The sequence below is a fragment of the Heterodontus francisci genome, chromosome 2 (assembly GCF_036365525.1).
Source record: "Heterodontus francisci isolate sHetFra1 chromosome 2, sHetFra1.hap1, whole genome shotgun sequence".
Classification (NCBI taxonomy): domain Eukaryota; kingdom Metazoa; phylum Chordata; class Chondrichthyes; order Heterodontiformes; family Heterodontidae; genus Heterodontus; species Heterodontus francisci.
This window is the reverse complement of record NC_090372.1, coordinates 169141528-169162135: the sequence shown is the minus strand read 5'-3', so window position 1 is coordinate 169162135 and position 20608 is coordinate 169141528. Positions and strand designations below refer to the sequence as shown.

Sequence of the window (20608 nt, the reverse complement as noted above, 5' to 3'; positions counted from 1 at the left end):
TTCACCTCATCCTCAGCCACAGGGATCACCACGTTGGAGTGGCCTTGAGTGGAAGCCACTGAGTTGGTAATGTCACTTTGTGGGTTACTTGGGTGTGCCTGATGTAAATAATATCACACTGCAATTTGATAAAGCAATGGGCATGTTGTTGCATTAAGGCAGACGTGTGTCTTCATTTCATCATGGCGAAAGGCAGGGGAAGGGGGAATAAAGGTAAGCAAAGCAGAGTAGTGTGTTGGGGAAGAGAGTGTCAGTTGGAGAATATGGAGCATTGCACTGATTGTGCCATTGGAAGGTTGCTGACCTTTGCTCTTAAGGGTTGTTTGCTCTTTACCAGATAAAGGAGAACCTCCTCTTCAAATGTCCTGCAAACTGAGTATTGCTCAGGTTAAAATGTCATCTCCTCATAGAGTCATAGAGAGATACAGCACTGAAACAGGCCCTTCGGCCCACCGAGTCTGTGCCGACCAACAACCACCCATTTATAATAGTCCTACATTAACCCCATATTCCCTACCACATCCCCACCTTCCCTCAATTCCTACCACCTACCTACACTAGGGGCAATTTACAATGGCCAATTTACCTATCAACCTGCAAGTCTTTGGCTGTGGGAGGAAACCGGAGCACCTGGCGGAAACCCACACGGTCACAGGGAGAACTTGCAAACTCCACACAGGCAGTACCCAGAACCGCACCTGGGTCGCTAAAGCCGTGAGGCTGCGGTGCTAACCACTGCACCACTGTGCCGCCCCATAACAGTACAATTTTCTCAAGTCTTTGTGCTCCCAGCAATCATGTAAATTGTGTGCTAAACTCATTTAAGACTAAAGCATATTAAATTATTTTAAAGATAGGAACCCATTAGCTCATAACTTGTTCTTGGACTTGACTCTGTGTGCAACACCATGGAAAATCAGCTAGCAATATGTTAAAAATCATATGTTTGCACGCATTTCCTGTCAGCTTTGCTCACTATGGGCTGAAATTTATACTCCTGCCAACGCAACAATGGCGGCCCGCCTGTGCAGGCTGCATGTTGCAGAGCCGCTGTGATATTAAGTGCGGCGGCTCATTTAAGTAGCCGGGGAGCACCGCCCACCACCCTGCACCCCCCGATGCTGTGGAGGGGCCGGACTGTCCGTCCCTGGCAATGGGGTCAGCTGCCTGTGTGCGGGCGCTGACGCCAGTGTTAAAGGGCCTCGCACCCACCATTCTATGTAAATGTTTAAAGGAAAATTTAATGAAAAAAAATTAAATACATTTATTCTATCCCTCTCCCACCCTCAATAGGATAAGCTTTATCTACGAACAACCATCCACTGGTTTCCGATGGCTCCATGAAGAGCTGCAGCACCTGTGACTGCTGAAGGATGAAGGCGTCATGGCAGCTTCCAGGACAGTGTTCACACACCCGCATGAAGCTCTTGCTGCGGTTTCATACCAACTGAACGTTTAGAGAGTGGAATCCCTTCCTGTTGAGGCATCTCCCTGGCTGGTTAGTCGGTGCCTTGATGGTCACATGGGTGCAATCGATGATCCCCTGCACCTGAGCGATTCCAGTGACTGGGGAAATTCCCACTGCTCTTTGAGCTTGAGTGCTGCTATCTACCTTGAATTCAATGAAATCCCCTGTCCTCTCAACAAAGCATCTCTTACCTCCGTGATGCAATGATGAGCTGCTGCTGGCAAGATGCCACCAATGTTTGTCACCGCTGCCTGAAAGGACCTGGTTGCAAAAAGTGCAAAGCCACTATTACTTTTACAGCCAAGAAAAGCCATGGTGACAGTTCCTGCAAACCCTCGGATGATCCTCGATGAGGGCACGCATGTCAGCAACCATCTGCCTGGAAAGGAGCAGGCATCTGTGGCACTGATGCTCTGACATGTCCAGGTAGCTTCTCCGTTGGCAGTAGACCCTCTGCTGAGGGTATTGCCTTCGTTGCATTCCTGCCCCTGGTTCCTAACCTCTGCACACCTGTGGCCCAGGGGTCTGCCTCTGCTCCTGCAGATGCTGCTCCTCATCGCTATTCGATCCTATCATCAAATTTCCTGTTATGTCCTTCCTTCCTTTCAATTCGAATGTGCAGTCTTCTTCAATGCCCTTCTCTTGTACCCGTGAGGCCTGTGAGCAGAGGGACCTATCCACCTGCTCCCCCCAAAAATGCACGTCAAGAGTGAGGAGATATGACAGATAACGCTGTTGACTCTGTACAACTGGTTGCCTGTGAATTGCGGGTCTTCTCTGTGCCTTCCCTTTTTGATGGAGCCTCTTGCTGCTGTCTCAACGTTCTGAGTGGCTTCTCAGTTTGTTTGCACCTCCTCCTCCCTGTCGTGGTTCGGACCCTACGTGGATCCCATGCCTTGGAATGAAAATTCAAAACTGGCCCTTAGCGAGCTGACAAGCTTGTTAAGCGGCTAACTGGCCATTTCATGGTTTTCGGAAAATTGGCTCCTCTGGCTCTTGGCGGACCCTTTTAAAGTTTGAACCTGCTGGTTTTGCATCAGGAAATCGGCATGCCAACCTGAGGGGTGGGTATAAGCGATCGTTCGTTCCCGTTCCCACCCTCAGGTTGCAATGAAATTCCCACCCTATATCCCTGAGCAAAGATAAACAAGCCATGGATAAAGCTGCCCCCCTCCACTGAGTAGTATTGCTGACCCAGGTATTGAAAACCCCTTCTCCCTCACTGAGCAGCAAAAATGACACTGGAACCCTCCCCATCCCATTTTGGACTCAGGGGGCTGAATTTTGTTAGCTCGTTGTGGATTCTGGCAGTGGCACCAGAAGCTGGCCAATTAACATAACTGAGGTGTGGGGCCCGTCCTATTTCAGGACGGGGGGATGGGCTATGAGGCATTGATGGTGACGTTAGCTGACAAAAGCACAGATGCTGGTGCCATCTTTAAACCACTGCCAGCCCTGCTTGTACTGCTGCCTTTCACTGATGCAGTGAATCTGGAGTGTGCTTGACCCCTCTACTGCTGCTGTAACTCCTGGACACCACTGTACTGCTGCTGTAACTCCTGGACCCCACTGTACTGCTGCTTGACTCCTGGACACCCATACTGCTGCTGTGACTCAAAGCCCGCCCCCCCCCCCCCACCTCTGCTGTGACTCCTTGGACCTTCCTCTACTGTTGCTGTGACTCCTGGACCCCCACTGCTGATGTGACTCATGGCCGCTCTCTACCTCTGCTGTGACTCCTGGACCCCACTCTACCACTGCTTTGACACCTGGACTTTCCTCTAGTGCTGCTGTATCTCATGGACACCCACATTGCTGCTGTGACTCCTGCCCCCCCTCCCCCCTTCTGCTGTGACTCCTGGGCCCTCTCTACTGCTGCTGCTGGACCACCCATTAATGTTGCTGCAGATGCTGGATCCCCCCCCACCCCAACGCTGCTGTTGTGACTGCTGGACCCCCTCTCTGCTGCTGCTGCTGTTGGACCTCCCTGCACCAGGAGTGCAGACCAAACGGACAGAGGGGGAGCCAACTGGGACGATGTCCGAGGCAAGACACTGGGTGGCCCCATGGTCTAGCGATGTCTCCCTGGAGATTTTCCTCCAGGCTGCAAGGAAAAGGCAGGAGGTCCTCTTTCCAAGGGAGGGCAAGCCTGGATGGACAGTTAATGAGGAGGTCAGCAACCATTGGATCGCCCCCAGTGCCACAAGATGGTCAGTGAACTCCTTCGCTCTGCCAAGATCACATGGGGTTAGGGGCAATTTATTAGCTTGGATAGAGGATTGGCTAACCAACAGAAAACAGAGAGTCAGGATAAATGGGTCTTTTTCTGGTTGGCAAGATTAGATTAGATTAGAGATACAGCACTGAAACAGGCCCTTCGGCCCACCGAGTCTGTGCCGAACATCAACCACCCATTTATACTAATCCTACACTAGTCCCATATTACTACCAAACACCCCCACCTGTTCCTATATTTCCCTACCACCTACCTATACTAGTGACAATTTATAATGGCCAATTTACCTATCAACCTGCAAGTCTTTTGGCTTGTGGGAGGAAACCGGAGCACCCGGAGAAAACCCACGCAGACACAGGGAGAACTTGCAAACTCCACACAGGCAGTACCCGGAATCGAACCCGGGTCCTTGGAGCTGCGAGGCTGCGGTGCTAACCACTGCGCCACTGTGCCGCCCTAACTAGTGGGGTGCCACAGGGTTTGGTACTTGGGCCTCAACTATTTACAATATAGATTAATGACTTGGATGCAGGGATAGAAGGTACTATAGCCAAATTTGCAGATGACACTAAAGTAGGTGGGATAGTAAGTTGCAATAAAGAAATAAGAAATTTACAAATGGATATGGATAGGTTAGGTGAATGGGCCAAAATTTGGCAGATGGAGTTTAACGTGGATAAGTGTGAGGTTATCCACTTTGGTCGGAAGAATAGAAAGGCAAATTATCTAAATGGAGAGACACTTCAGAACGCTTTGGTGCAGAGGGATCTGGGTGTCCTCGTGCATGAATCGCAGAAAGCTAGTATGCAGGTACAAAAGGTAATAAGGAAGGCAAATGGAATTTTGTCATTTATTGCTCAAGGAATAGAATATGAAAGTAGGGAAGTGTTGCTGCAACTGTACAATTAGCGAGATCGCACCTGGAGTATTGCGTACAGTTTTGGTCCCCTTACTTGAGGAGGGATGTAGTTGCATTGGAGGCAGTTCAGAGGAGGTTCACTAGATTGATTCCAGGGATGAGGGGTTTGTCTTAAGAAGAGAGATTGAGCAGTTTAGGACTATACTCTCTAGAGTTTAGAAGAATGAGATGATATCTAGTTGAGGTATACAACATGATTAAGGGGATTGACAAAGTAGACGTAGAGAGGATGTTTCCTCTTGTGGGGCAATCTAGAATGAGAGGTCATAGTTTTAGGATAAGGGGTAGCAGATTTAAAACAGAGATGAGGAGAAATTACTTCTCTCAAAGGGTCGTGAGTCTGTGGAATTCACTACCCCAGCTGAGGATGCTGGGACATTGAGCAAATTTAAGGAGGAGATAGACAGATTTTTAATTAGTAAAAGGGTTGAAGGGTTATGGAGAATGGGCAGGAAAGTGGAGTTGAGGCCGAGATGAGATCAGCCATGAGGATATTAAATGGCGCAGCAGGCTCAAGGGGCTGAATTGCCTACCCCTCCTCCTAGTTCTTAAGACCTTATGACCAAGCTGAGCCCTCCATACTCATCTCTTCTTTGGGGCTTGCATGTGGCTGTGTGGGACAGAGATCTACATGGGGAGGGAGTGACCACAAAGGCAGTGGCAAGGGAGTGAGGTATCACCAAATCCTGTCAAATGCATGGCTGCATCTTGGCGACAGGCCGCCTTCTTTCAGAGCTCACCCCCATTACGTCCTCAGAGAGTGGACAAGGGGAGAAAACATTTGGGAAACCCCATCAGGGAACGAGGGGCTGCCACTAGCAAAAGTGTTGTTCTTCATGTGAGGTCTAACTGCGTCCCTCTTTCTGCTTGCAGGAGAAATGGACCCATAACACCAGGGAGACATCGAGCATTGGCAGTGGGATCCCGGACATGCGTCCTGACGTCGGCAGAGGAGGCGGCTCTGGAGCTGGTGGGGGCCCAGAGTGACTGATCAATCATGGATGGTGAGACTGGAGTGTCCGCACAAGAGAGTGAGGAGACATTGTGTTCATGTGTCCTCCACCACACTTCTGGAGATCCACATCAGACATGGTTGGCATGAGGAAATCTGACCAACCTAACCCACAAAAATTTGTGTTCTCTCATGCAGGTTATGGCATTTCGGAGGCAAACTCAGCCACTAGGACAGGGGGCCTGCAGTTGACCTCTGAGGAGGAGGTGTAACAGTCAGAGGATGCACCATCACATCATTCCCCTGCACCCTCCAACAGTGCAGATACTCTCATATCAATGGGTATGCACTCGGGCTTAGATTCAGTGTCATAAGCTAGTAAGAGCACCACATGCGCCTGAGCAGTTGACGGAGGCTGTGACAGCCGAGGCCACTGACAGTTGGAGGACTGTAGGTAGCCAGGTCCATGCTGAGCCTCTTCCCTACCATCTTTCACTTCTCCATCCACATGCCCCCAATCCTCCTTTACCCCTACCTCCTCTCAGTCTCCCATCCTCATCTCCCCTCCCTCTTTTTCTCCTCTGCTTTGCTCCAATTATCTCTCTGCCCTCTAACTGCTTGACCTGAATAGTGTTATAGAGTCATAGAGAGATACAGCACTGAAACAGGCCCTTCGGCCCACCGAGTCCATGCCGACCATCAACAGGGAGAACTTGCAAACTCCACACAGGCAGTACCCAGAACCGCACCTGGGTCGCTAAAGCCGTGAGGCTGCGGTGCTAACCACTGCACCACTGTGCCGCCCCATAACAGTACAATTTTCTCAAGTCTTTGTGCTCCCAGCAATCATGTAAATTGTGTGCTAAACTCATTGAAGACTGAAGCATATTAAATTATTTTAAAGATAGGAACCCATTAGCTCATAACTTGTTCTTGGACTTGACTCTGTGTGCAACACCATGGAAAATCAGCTAGCAATATGTTAAAAATCATATGTTTGCACGCATTTCCTGTTAGCTTTGCTCACTATGGGCTGAAATTTATACTCCTGCCAACGCAACAATGGCGGCCGGCCTGTGCAGGCTGCATGTTGCGGAGCCGCTGTGATATTAAGTGCGGCAGCTCATTTAAGTAGCCGGGGAGCACCGCCCACCACCCTGCACCCCCCGATGCTGTGGAGGGGCCGGGCTGTCCGTCCCTGGCAATGGGGTCAGCTGCCTGTGTGCAGGCACTGACGCCAGTGTTAAAGGGCTTCGCACCCACCATTCTATTTAAATGTTTAAAGGAAAATTTAATGAAAAAAAATTAAATACATTTATTCTGTCCCTCTCCACCCCTCCCAATAACAATTAAGTTAATTACTTGCCCTCTCCCCCCCACCAAAATACTTAACTTGTCCACCTGATCTTCCCCTCCCAAAAGCACATAAACTTTAAGCTATAACCCTTTCCACCATCCTCTACACCAATGATATTACTTGACCCCACTCCCCCCACTGAGAAACCTACCTCCTTCCCCCTCCCCACCAGTGTTACGCCTTGGTTCCCCGGACGGCCAGCGGCACAAAAATTGCACCGGGACAGATGACAGGAACAAAGGTAATTAATTCATTAATTTAAACTTATTTCTATATGTTAATGGCAGTCCCATCACCAAGCAGCAGGGGTTTTCCACAAGGCCTCGCCACTGCCAACAATATCAGGACAGTCTCTCTCAGCGTCGGGGTGCGTGGCAGCCCTTTCCCAGAGGCATTTTCCGGCCCCCAACACCCCCCCACCCCCGCGCCCCCCAGCCATGATCTCCGATATTGGGGGGGGGTCTGTAAAATTCAGCCCTATAAGTTCCCAGGTCCAAATTTATAATGGAAACTGCCCATATAAATTTGTCACGTTGTAATTACACCCAGTGGAGGTGCTGCAGTACCACTGTAGAAGGATATAATTACAACATGACAAGTTTATAAAAGCAGTTTCCATTATAAATGTGGACACAGGAATTTATATTAGAAATGTAAAAGTAAGGACAGCATATATGAGTTTAAAATAGGGACTATGTTATGTTTGTGTGACCTACTGCAATTATGACTGTCCTTTAGCTCCGCTTCACTCAACAACTTACTCTGAATCACAAGGTTATGGATTTAAGCCCCACTCCAAGTTTAAGTAAAATAATCTAGCCTGACACTTCAGTGCAGTACCGAGGGAGTGCTGTACTGTTGAAGCTGCCTAAATTTTGGATGAAACATTAAACTGAGGCCCTATCTGTCTTCTCAGATCCTTTGCCACTATTCGAAGAAGAGCAGAAAAGTTCTCCACTGTAGCTTGCCCAATATCTTCCCTGAACCAACATCACTAAAACCAATTATCAGGCCATTATCTCATGATTGTTTGTGGAACTTTGTTATGCGCCAATTGGCTTCTGCATTTCCCTACATTACAACAGTGACTCCACTTCAAAAGGACGTCATTAACTGTAAAGCACTGTGGGACATCCTGAGGTTGTGAAAGACATAATATAAATGCAACTTTTTATTCTTATTTTTGTTTTGACCAGTGTGCAACACCATGGGAAATCAACTAATCCTTACAGAAAATAAAATTGAATCTTTTGCAATGTGTCTACCCTATAATTTATCATATAAGTTAAGGATGAACACAACTTCTATCAGTTTCTAGTAAATGCAACAATTGATTCAAATTAGTAGGTGAACAGTGTTTTTCTTACCTTACTATACTGTCCAACAATATGTTTAAGGACATTGGGAGGAGCATCATGTAGTAATGGGTCTAGAGCTGGCAGATACGTGCATTTCTGCAGGATGTTTTTCAGGGCCTTTTTAGCCTGTTGAAGTGGAAAGCCATAGTGAAATTGCAAAGCATCTGCTGAAAACAATGTTTGGAATTTGCAACACATCATGTTCTACATTCCTGGGATCGAAACATCAGACTGCCTCAGTGTTTGCTGTTGGCTCAGTTATAGATCTGTGAAATGAGACACTACTTGTATGGCCAGACAATGATTTGAAGCATAGAATTAAGCCAAGTCACAAATACTAACAAAGTGAAAATAAAATACGATGTTTGAATTGGTATAAAACTCAACATAATATTAAACAAAATATGATCTAAGGAAGTTTAACATAAAAAAGGGTAAACCAAGCAATTAAGAAATCAATGTCCAGTAAAATTGTTCTGATAAAAGAAATTTCAGCATCGCCATAGGCTTATCCCTACATTTTGATAGTGGATATGCAGTCGGCCTACAATTAATTTAATTTGTCAGCTCATATTTTCATACACTATAGAAAGTGTAAAAGGATGTATCAAAAGCTAAAGCTAAAGGAAGATAAGCCAACAACATCAAACATCTAACACCTCTATTCTGCTGTTACACAATATAGTTATAGGAATTTCATTCAGAAACCTATTTCTATATTATATTTCCAGAGTTTCTCAGTGCTCCAGTAGGGGTATTCTTTGAACTATTTACACCTTTTGCTCAGTTATGGATAACCAATACTGCATGACCTTCAGCAATCTCTGTTAAACATGACCATATTAATGAAGAAGTACATGATGTAAAATAATTCTGACTCTATCAGAGGTCACCAAAAACATTTTGCATAATTACAAGATTCACACTGCTCATAAATTAGTTCCAAATAAAAAAATATAAAGGTGCAATGAGGTCACTGTATAGCTATGCAATGGCACCACATATAAGCCTGGAAACTACTGTCAACAGTGCTATCATACAAACCTTTGTGTTAACTTTCTTCATCCATTATTTTAAGAACCTTAATCCTAACCCATATAAATTAAGAATCAAGTGTTTGTTGACAACATTGCTCACAGCAATTACCAAGCTATAGTTACATAATTACATTGTGGCACCATATAATGGTCAGTAAACCTGATAGAAGAAATAATAAAATCACAGAATTTCAATCAAAGTTATGCTCTTAAACAATCATTCATCCTGTTAATTTTTATTAAAATAGCAAATCATTATGAAGAAAACAACTAGCAATCTTCCTGCATCCAGTTTCTGCACAAGCTAACCAACATAAAATTATACTGCTTCAGAAATCAAACTGGTTACAGTGCTCTTTGCAGTGGTGATTTGCACTAATGTGAAGTTCACCAATTTTCAAATTTTGGTTTAAAGGCACAAGCTATATAATAAACTCCACATATGTAAATGAGACAACACTTCTTCAGCAGGCAGCAAAGTTGTTTTAGTTTTACCCTCAATAGTCAACCCACTAACCAAAAGAGAAGTCACTTAACAGAAAATTTTACTGTTTAGCAAACATTTATATTGGAACTCCACACGCAATTTTATCTTTTAAGGTAACTATATAAACCCTCCCCATCAGGGGCCTCAATGCACTGCAGTATATGTTGACAGAACCAAAAGAGAAATTTACAGCACAGAGGAGGCCATTTGTCCCATCGTGTCTGTGCTGGCCAAAAAAACAGCTATCCAACCGAATCCCACTTTCCAGTTCCTAGCCCATAGCCTTGTAGGTTATGGCACTTCAAGCGCATATGCAAGTATTTTTTAAATGCAATGAGAGCTCCTGTCTCTTCTATCCTTTCAGGCAGTAAGTTCCAGACCCCCCCACTCTCTGGGTGAAAACATTTCTGCTCTGCTCCCATCTAATCCTTCAACCCATGACTTTAAATCTATGCTCCCTGGTAATTGATCTCTCTGTTAAGGGAAATAGGTCCTTCCTATCCACTCGATCTAGGACCCTCATAATTTTATAACCTCAATTAGATCTCCCTTCAGCCTCCTCTATTCCAAAGAAAACAACTCCAGTCTATCCAATCTTTCCTCAAAGCTAAAATTTTCCAGTCCTGGCAACATTGTTGTAAATCTCCTCGGTAACTTCTCTAGTGTGATCACAACTGACCACAGTACTCTAGCTGTAGTCTAACTAGTGTTTTATGCACTTTTACACAGTCACTGTTGCTCCAAGTTTATATTTCTGTATCTTTCCTTCTCATACTCCAAATCAATCATGGAGTAGTCACCATTAACAAATTAAATTCTACATCTGAAAGCTTTTGAGTCTTTGCAATCCATATTCTTTAGTGTTAGCCATGAACTTACCAAGCGGGTTATTAACACAGGTATGTCTGTTAAAATGCTTTTGTGGAAATTTGGCTTTATTAGTTTTCATGATGAGGAATCCAGATCAGCATGCTATCCAAAGTATACAATAATAAATGAACCTCGCAAATTTTCAGAATTTTTAAAGGAATAGAAAAACAATGTAGCAGTATCACAGCTTCCAGATGAGTTTGACAACCAGCAAAATATATTAGGGAAATATTGTTGTCTTACTCCTACCCTTTCTGAACAGACAAGTCTCCACTTCTTGGTCCCAGGATGAGGAAACAATTTGCATGTGTGGCAGTGCTGGAGGCACTGTACTTTTAATGGAAATATTGGGGAAGTTTGGTAAGGTTGTTTTGTAAGAGTGGAGCCTTGGGAGAAGGCAGCCAAGTTAGAGATGCGGCTATAACACTATAGCTTTGATTATCTGACCTGCACTCCCATCAAGGGAGATTCGGCTCTGGGAGTACAGCCTCGCTGAATTTGTGCAATTGTCAATCAGACAGAACATCAGTGCAGCAGGAATCAGAGCTTGAAAGCCTGGAAATTGCTGTTGGCAATATTAACAAATGCTGATCATATTCATGCGACATTCTTCTGTTTGCATTTTAATGAAACACTATTTTAAAGTATCTCTGTTAAAGGACAAACTGAAGAATATCATATGAATATATCAAATACCTGTTTGCTAATATCATCAAAATTAGTTTCTAGGCTAAATTGTCTTCACCGTGAACTGATTTTTGCAGCCTTCTTCATACGTCATTCACAACTGTTTTCGATTGAAATCTTTCAGTTTCCTTTTAGGAAAAGTATCTACTCCCTCATCCAGCATGTAAATTAATTTGCTGAACCAGACAGATTATCTCACTTCATGTGCTGCCTATACATTCTTTTAAAAATCTATAATGAAAATTAGTTCCTGAGAATCAATTTATTAACTGTAAAAATTAGGAACATAAAATTTTGCAATGACTTGCTACCATCACCTTCTTTCAATTAGCTTATAAAAGTCATTTACAAGAATGAGAAATGGGAAAAAGTATCACTGTGTAGGTACCTTTTTATTGTAATGAACTATTGCCTGTACAGCCCAATAAAGTGAATGCAGTTTCTTTAAAGAATCTGCACTTTCAGTTTGATGTGCATTCATTGGTTGTCAAATGCACAAAAGCTGTCTGGACAATCATGTAGCTGCCCTTTCATCCTCCCAGCATGAAGACATTTAGAAAAATCAACTAATGGCAGTGCTCGTAGTCAATTGATTTTTAGCCATAAATCAATGGAATTTTTCTACTTGCTGTTCCGAATATAAGAGTTGGAGAGCACCTGTTGTATTCTTTAAATACGTGTGAGAGAAAGCTGCAACATACCCAATTTAAATATTTTCAGAGGTATGCTCTCTAATGACTGATTTAAAATGACTAATCATAGTATAATCTATACGAGACACTCTAAATGCAGAGTAATATATTTTAGTAAAACTCATCCTGCAGGTAAGAGACTGATGAAAACATATAGCATTATAACTGTTATAACACCTTATTCTATTACCAAATGAATACTTACAAAATGAAGGTTGTCAACAAGAAACATGCTGGGCTCTTATTAGATACAATATTTACACAACTGACAGACCCCAGTGAATAGCACAATAAGTGAATAAATAACAGCACTGCTTGTACGTTATTGGGATAGGTTCAATATCATGTTCCACAGGTACAAAATATGGTTTCTGTTTACATCACCATAATAAACACAAAACACTTTTCAATAATAAATGTTTAAAAATCAACTGTTAAATTAAAAAAAAGGTACCAATAGATTAATCTGATGTGGTGCTTAATACAGTACAGAACAATGCAATACTGAAGGCATATATGTGACAAGGGTTAACTATCGGGATAAACAATGTAGCTTCTGGTTAAAAAAAGCCTCATTACTCTTGTCACCTGATTTTACTGCGACTGCCAGAAATCCCAAGAATTCCCAGTAAATTACATTTATAACAAAGAACAGCTGGCTTGCATTTTGTTAACCAGGTTATGTCTAGGGATTAGAATTTCTGTAATTAACCACTTGAGCTTCACCCTCATGGTTTATGACATCATCTGAAGCACTCCATTGTGACACATTTCAAGTCAGCTATTATCCCCTAGGTAAACATTATTGACAGGAGATCAGAATTAATTCCTGTTACCATAGATAATTCAGCATTAATACACACTTTAAAATCAATTTACTAAAAGAGTGCCAGTGTAAAGAACTCTTTAAATATTTAATTTTTTCCCACTTTCCTTTATATAAACATTTTTAATAATGTACTATCTTTATTTTACATAGCAATTCTTAAAGTGCAAAGCTAATTTCTTCTTATCTGAATAGCAAGCTTTTCTGATCTTTAGAAAGGATGTAAAAAAGAAAATCATCTTAGATGTTTAATAGTTAAATTTGGCACCTTGGTTGCAAGTGGGATCAAATATGACAGGCTTGATGTATGTTTTACCTTAATCTGAAGGTCTTCAGAGCTTCCAGTCTGCATGTAGAGTGCAAGGAGCTTTGGCAGAACATTTGCCACAGCAACAGCACGTGCATGCTCTGGAGTATGTCTTCCTATCTGCCCCAGGGCCCAAGCAGACGCTGCCTTAATGTGGTCTTCTGGTTCTTCTGACAGGCAGATAGCCAACTGAGACACCCCCTGTAGTGTTGATCAGAAGCACACAGTTTTAGTCAGAGACACTACATGTGATAGGCTTACACTAATAAGCAATTTTAGAAGAAAAAAACAGTTCTTTATTTCTATCCTACACATCTTTCTGATGGCTGAAAGGGCAGTTCAGCACACAGCTGCTCAGTATATTAGAGCTGGCATTTTTTCAGTTTGACAGAATGTCAAGGATAGTGAAATCCTCAGTTTGAAGCACCATTACTTATATTACCACTACTGTATGATTCTAGTGTGGAAAATATACAAAAATGAAAATAATATATATTCAGGGAAGTCACAGTGCATCTCAAACCATAACTTGCAACCATTAAATGACATGTCTAAACATTTACTTTGTTCAGTTACAAATAAAGAAATCAATTATTTTTCCTAAATGTTGTTTGCATGTATAAAACCAGATCAAAGACAAGCTTGTGTCCTAGAACAGAACAGTTTTAGTAATGCAGAATAGAACAATTATATTTTAATAAAAAGATTCTGCTAAGGAAAGATAATTGGGATATCTATGCATGGGGCATCTCACTAGTTCTTTGTCTAACATTACATTGTGACCTTTCTATTTTGGCAGCCCTGATAGACTAAAATGCCACACTGGTCAAAATAACTACTGAAGGAAAAACGCTAAATTCTTTTGTTTTAGCTTTAAAGTAGGTCATTATTAAAATCAAAATTACTTATGATTGACTATCACAGTATTGTAAAATGTTGATGAGAATTTTAATTCTTATGAAAACTATTGTTAATGTAACTGGTTCAAGCAGAGTTTAAATGGTCCTCAAAACATTTTAAAATCCTTTAAAATTGTCTCAACATCTAACTGCAGAGCTAAACATTTCAAATTTAAAACCATAATTGATTTTTATGTATTGACCACTGAACAATATACAGAGCCTAACAGTAATTAACTCAAAAGCTTAACTCTATTTACTTTGCGCTAAAACAATTAGTGGCAAGGTGAAGACCCATGAATACACAGGATCCAACATTGCTTAATGTGGAGACATACAATAATAGTTCTACCTGTTTGATAAAATAACCAGATTACATCTTTAGCAGTTTCTCAACTTTCTACAAAAATACATCTTAATATTTTAAGCACAAAATTTCCTATAATTCCACACATTTTATAGGATTCAAACTTTAACTTATGTACCTAACCATAACTCATTTCTGGCAACTCATATTACTGCATTGCAAAGCTAGCCCTGACATGGCTAACAGACCAGGTTCAAGGAGCCAAGAAAGTTTTATTAATATTTTGCTTAGCTACAGAACATAGTGCAGCAAGTGTTCTTGAGATTTTACATATATAAAAATGAAAATTTCTTTCTTGGGAGGGTCACCATTGTAGAACACCAATAATATGAAATTCCAACCTCATTTATTGTAAATGGAAATAAAAGGACTGCCCAACAGCAGAGGCTGCCTGCCTTTGTTTGCGTTTGTTTTGTTAGATCTGAACTGAGCCACAAGAAAGTGCAAGGATTAGCAACAGACTATTTTTGATAAAATAGAAATGAGCATTGCTATTTCACCCTGTTAAAAGCATGAATCAATTTCAAATTGATATTAGCAATGTTGTGAAGGACTCCAGTCTGAAAATTTTGATTCTTGTGATAAACAGTGTGCCTGTATGCCAGGTGTAACAAAAAAAAGTAAATCAAATTTATTTTACGAGGAGAAGACTACTGTGCACGGTGAATTTTCAGACTGGCTTTTCACTTCTGGAGCCTTGTCCAAATCCAACTCAGATTGATGGGATGAATGTCTCCTGACTCTGACAGCTGTAAGGATCCTAAATGAAATCACACTTTTTTGTGGATGCTGATCTACATCACAAAACAACAGTCTCACTCAGAGAGGCCCTAAGAATGTCTGGTATAGTACATAGAAAGATTCACATTGATGCAAAAGGGAGTGTTCTTCTGAGGTCAGGGATTAAAATACATTGTTAGGGAAGTGTAAAAGGACTTGTGCTAAATACTTGGTAATTCTTTACCTAGTAGTATACAATGCTGACACTGGAGCCTAGATTTATAGATTATAGTGCTGGTGTTAACCCATTTGTTTGAATAGAGTTAATGCCAGCATTACAATAACATTGGTTGAAAACTCTCGGCCAATGGTGTCAAAGGTGGAAGAAGTTTAATTTTTCAGCATTGACATCATCTAGTCAAGCACAAAAGAGCACCAAAAATAAAATCAAATAATTAAAACATTATTTTCTTAAGATATTATTCGGGTTGGTTGTTAAAATGTCATCTCATTAAGTAGTAGACATGTTTCCACCCATGATATAATAAATTTTTGATCTTGTCCGGGTTGTCAAAAGCAAGTGGATGAATAGAGAAAAGATACTAAAATAGGGTGGGAGGGATAGAGGAAGGGACAGATACAATCTCTTTCCAATAACGAAGACATTTCTCTAAAAGAATAGCAAGTATTTACATCAATGCTGCACCTTGATCTTGTAATGAGAGCTGCATTTGTAGTCAGGTGAGATATTAAGCCTGGGTTGGGGGGGTTGGGGGGGGTGGGGGGAGGGTGGGGTGTAATTGAGTATCACGTCACAGCATAGCACTCCAGCTAGAAGCCCTGAAGACGACTGAATAAAACCTGATACATAGCACAAATTACCATAATTAAAGTATTTAAATTAAAAGTCATAATCAAGATTTACTTTGACACTTTCTGTATTAAAATGAAAATAAAAAGCTCCTTCGTACTGAAATAGAAAGAAATGAAATGAGCAACATAGAATTTACATCTGCAACCTCAATTCTGCTGGGAGTACTAACCAACAAATCAATATACCACTGCACTCCAATATGCTTTGCAGCGAGATTAATTTATAGTCCTTTTTCTAGGGCCTCATTGTAATGGTAATATGCAGATAATGAACAAGGCTCTAACCTTGGAGACAATCACTGCCATTGCCAGGTTCTCTGAGTGTGCAGCCACATAACCAAGCATCATAATACCAGGCAGCCTGACATTACTTTTAGAATCACCGATATAATCAATGACAGCAGCCACACCTCCTGTATTAACAATAAGCTGAGACAGCTAGAGGAGGAGAAAAAAAAAGTGGTTAGTCAGATTCTACCAAATAAGACAGCAAAATATCATCTCAAATTAAAGTGACCAGTTTCATCTATTAGTGTATATACATTCTTGTTATAGGAATATCATATTGTTTCTGTTAGTCTATTGGTATTCTAAAAGAGAAAAAAAACTGCTGTTTTCTCTGCTGTGAAGTAAGGCTTGTGCCTCCTTATTGGTATCTGAGCAAACGGAATGTTGCTAACAGCTAAATAAATTATCTACTAGTATCACCTAACCTGGATCACCAATAGCTAAAGCAAAATTGAGAGGGCGTTTAATTATTTATTATCTTTTATCACCTTTCTTGATTCAAAGACAAATTTATTAATATATTGCTATAATTAAGCTAATTGCTTCAATTTTGCACTGTACATTTTATATGACTGTCTACCATCATTATTCATGGAATATGCAAACATTTGAGATCACTTGACAAAATTAGGTAGCCAAATATAGCCTTTCAGTAAATAAAAGGTAATATTTAAAATCAGTCTTTTTCATTCAAATGCCTACTATTTTTATAGCATCTCAAATATTTTTCCAGTTTGATCTTGACATTTTCAGATTTTCCATAATTTTAATTTACTTTCAACTTGTTTTAAGGTTATGCGTTTTTCTTTAAAAATTGATGAAGCCACTGAGGTATATGCCAGTTAAATAGCGTCAACCGATAACTTAAATAGTAAAATAATGGAAAAAGAATCAGAAGGACTTATAGACTGGGTTATTGTAGACTAGGGGCTGAATTTTGCTGAGCTCCTGACGTCAGGATGCTTGGCGGGAGGGTGGGGCTGGTGGAAGATCCCTGAGGCAGCGGCCCGCCACAAAGCCCAACACTGGGATTGCCAGGTCCGATCTTGCCGGCAGTGGCGAAGCTCCGTGGAGTCCCACCCACCGCTTTGCGACAGGACCTGACTTTAAATATTTAAATAAAGGACACGAATAAATTAACATACCTTTCACTGCAATCTTGCCGGCTGTCCATGATCTTGCATGTGGTGGCCGGCAGTCATGCGTCTTCACTTTCCCTTCCAGGGAAAGCTGGAGCCACTGAGGTGGGGAAGGAGTAGAATTTAGGATTTTTAGTGCAGTGGGGGGCATTGGACAGGGTCAAATCTGCATGTGTAGTGTAGAGGAGGGTTGACCTCTGCACTTTGTGCAGTTGTCGGGGTGCAAGGTCACACATTAAATACAAGTGTTTTGGGGGGTGGGGAACAGGGCAGTCATTTATTTTCTTTGTATTGGGGGGGGTACGGGCCAAAAATCAATTCAGTGTTTATTGGGGGTGGGGGGGTTACAGGCTTCAACTGTGCAGGTCTGGCAGCCCTTTAAAAATGGCACCAGCGCCTGTGCAGAGGCAGCTGACGCTGTTGCTGGCTTCGCCGAGCCCGCCCCGCCACGTGATTGGGGAAGGGGAGGAACGCCCAGTGTATGCAGATAAGCCGCTGCACGCTAGATAGCGGCAACATGGCCGTGTGAAGCCCACGTATGCGGGCCGCCATTTTTGAAGCAGCGGCAGGAGAATAAAACTCAGCCCTATGAATGTTCATCTGTGGCTGCACAGGGTGTCTTTCATTTTAATCAATGGCATATTTCAGAAAATTGATCTTGCCTTTCTTTATTTGACACCAACAATTAGTACTTGATACCAAATCAACATACTGATGAAACGTCATGGTCCTGAAATATTAACTGTTTCTCTCTCCACAGATGCTGCCTGACTTGCTGAGTATTTCCAGTATTTTCTGTTTAAAGTTATAAGAAGATTTGCTACACTATAATTATACCTGTGATATAACAGTACAAAGATATTTAGATAGTGTCATGCGAAATAGCAAACCACTGATCACCAGATCACCAGTCGTCACCATCACTGAGGCTTCTCCCACTCTGCCCCCGTACCTTATTTACACGCATAACAAGTTTCTATTGAACTTTTGCCAAAGTTAAAGCAGAGGAGTGGGAGATTCCATGAAGAAATTACCAGTGTATATATAATTAATTAAAAATTACTGGTAATGGTATTCCAGTGAGTGAGGTCAGCAGTTGGGATTATTCTTCATGATGTCACAAGTCAAATACTGGGCTGAATTTTGCGAGTGCGCTGCAGTTTGTGACGGCGCACTCTGATGATGGCGTGCATCCCGCGCAGATGTGCCGTCCCTGAGCCCCTGCGATATTACGTGCAGGGGCTTATTTAAATAGAGGGGCGGAGTGGCCGCCCCTGATGACACAGAGGGGGCGGCTGCTGCGTTCCTGGCAATGGCATCTGGCGTCACTGCACGGGCGCCGGCGACATTTTTAAAGGGCTTTAAACCCTTAGCAGAGATTTTAGTTTTTAAAGGGACCAGGACTTTAACTTTTAATGAAAACATTACATTTAACATAAAAACGCCACTTGCACCCCCCAATGATCACACAATAAATTTATAACCCTCTCCCCCCCAAAAAACTGTTCTTGACTGTCCCGACCTTTAAACCCCAAACTTGCACTCTTTGCCCTACAACCCCTTCCCACCATCCACACAGCCAATGAAAAATGTTTTCCCCGCTCCTCCATCCCTCCTGCCCTGAAAAATTTATTCCTCCCCCACCACCCCCCCCGCCCCACCACGTTCTCGCCATGGAGTTCCGAAGGCGCGCAGAGTACGAACGGCGGCCGTAAAATTGGTGTGGGACGGTTGCCGCCTGCAGGTAAGTTTATTTGCATCTCTTTATTGTTAATTTGCATATTAAGATGAAGGGCCCGCCGCCAGGCAGCGGTGGGGGGGGGGGGGGCTCATCGAGGTCCCCCCGCCACTGGTAATATGCAGCAGGCTCCTCACGATGTCGCGGGTCAAGGCAGGCCTCTCCCCGCTGGATTTTACCAGCCCTTGTGCCACGACCCACAGCGCAAGGGGCTGGTAAAATTCAGCCCACTGTTTCAGTATTCAAGTATGAGTGAAAACATTATTTAATGGTAAGATAACAAAACAAATCTAGACTGTAGTTTTCAGTATATAATGTAAACTATCATATGGTGACCCTGAGTATGTACCATAAAAATCATGTATGTAAATCTCCTTATTTTGCGGTTGAAATATTAGGAAAATTATTTCATTGCAATCTAGGTTTTCTATATTTCTCAACAATCTGGTAAGATATTGTTATTCAGCAAAACATATAATGAGGTAAGCTGTTCAGTTGTAGCACAGGGAGTTTCAAGTCACACTCCCATTCACTGGCACTGTCCAAAACTAACCAGTTGTATAAAGGCTGATCTGATCAATTATGCACTGATTTATATACATTGCTGAGCTGAAGCTGGGAAGTGAAAATAATATATGACGATCTCTAGGAATGTAAGAAATTGCTTATTAATGTGTCTAATTAAAATTGTATGATGAAAATCACTATCAATAATTTTAATACTCAGAATCACAAGAATCTCCCAGTTTAAAAGGGTATTGTTTTGTCTGGCTTTACCAGCAAGTAAAATAAATGATTGGACAGAATTTGATTATGACAAGTGAATTTCTTCAGAAGGTTTGCGCCAACTCAAACAGCAAACTTTAGATGACTGTAGAATTTTAAATAAATTACATTTACATTAATTTACAAGACTACAGATAGATTTGTTATACAAAGAATTGGCGGACTGTGCATTTAAACTGTTCAGTTATGATCTACTTTAGAAACATAGAAAGATTTACAGCACAGAAGGAGGCCATTTGGCCCATTGTATCCATGGCGGCTGAAAAAACGTTATCCAGTCTAATCCCGCCTTCCAGCTCTTGGTCCGTTATGGTATAGGTATACGTATAGGTTATGGTACCTCAAATGCATATCCAAGTATTTTTTAAACGTGATGTGGGTTTCTGCCTCTACTACCCTTTCAGGCAGTGAGCTCCAGACCCCCAACAACCTCTGGGTGAAAGATTTACTCCTCAATCCCCTACTTTTAATCTATGTCCTCTGGTTATTGACCTCTCTGCTAATGGAAATAGGTCTTTCCTATCCATTCTATGTAGGCCCTAGGCTCCTCATAATTTTATACATCCCAATTAAATCTCCCCTCAGCCTTCTCTGTTCCAAAG

The 20608-nt window shown here is 42.1% G+C and overlaps 1 protein-coding gene across 5 annotated transcripts in view; it reads right to left on the bottom strand.

Moving 5' to 3' along the window:
* The window catches only part of spag6 (sperm associated antigen 6), a 256251-nt gene that overhangs the window by 40629 nt on the left and 195014 nt on the right, over window positions 1-20608 (bottom strand). For 4 of the 5 annotated variants that reach the window (XM_068013711.1, XM_068013714.1, XM_068013713.1 and 1 more), the window contains 3 exons: window positions 16341-16493; window positions 13206-13397; window positions 8300-8416 (listed from right to left, as the gene is read on the bottom strand). In XM_068013711.1, the coding sequence (XP_067869812.1) occupies window positions 8300-8416; window positions 13206-13397; window positions 16341-16493 (462 nt within the window). The remainder of the gene's footprint in view (window positions 1-8299; window positions 8417-13205; window positions 13398-16340; window positions 16494-20608) is intronic. The other variant, XM_068013716.1, reaches the window with a different exon arrangement.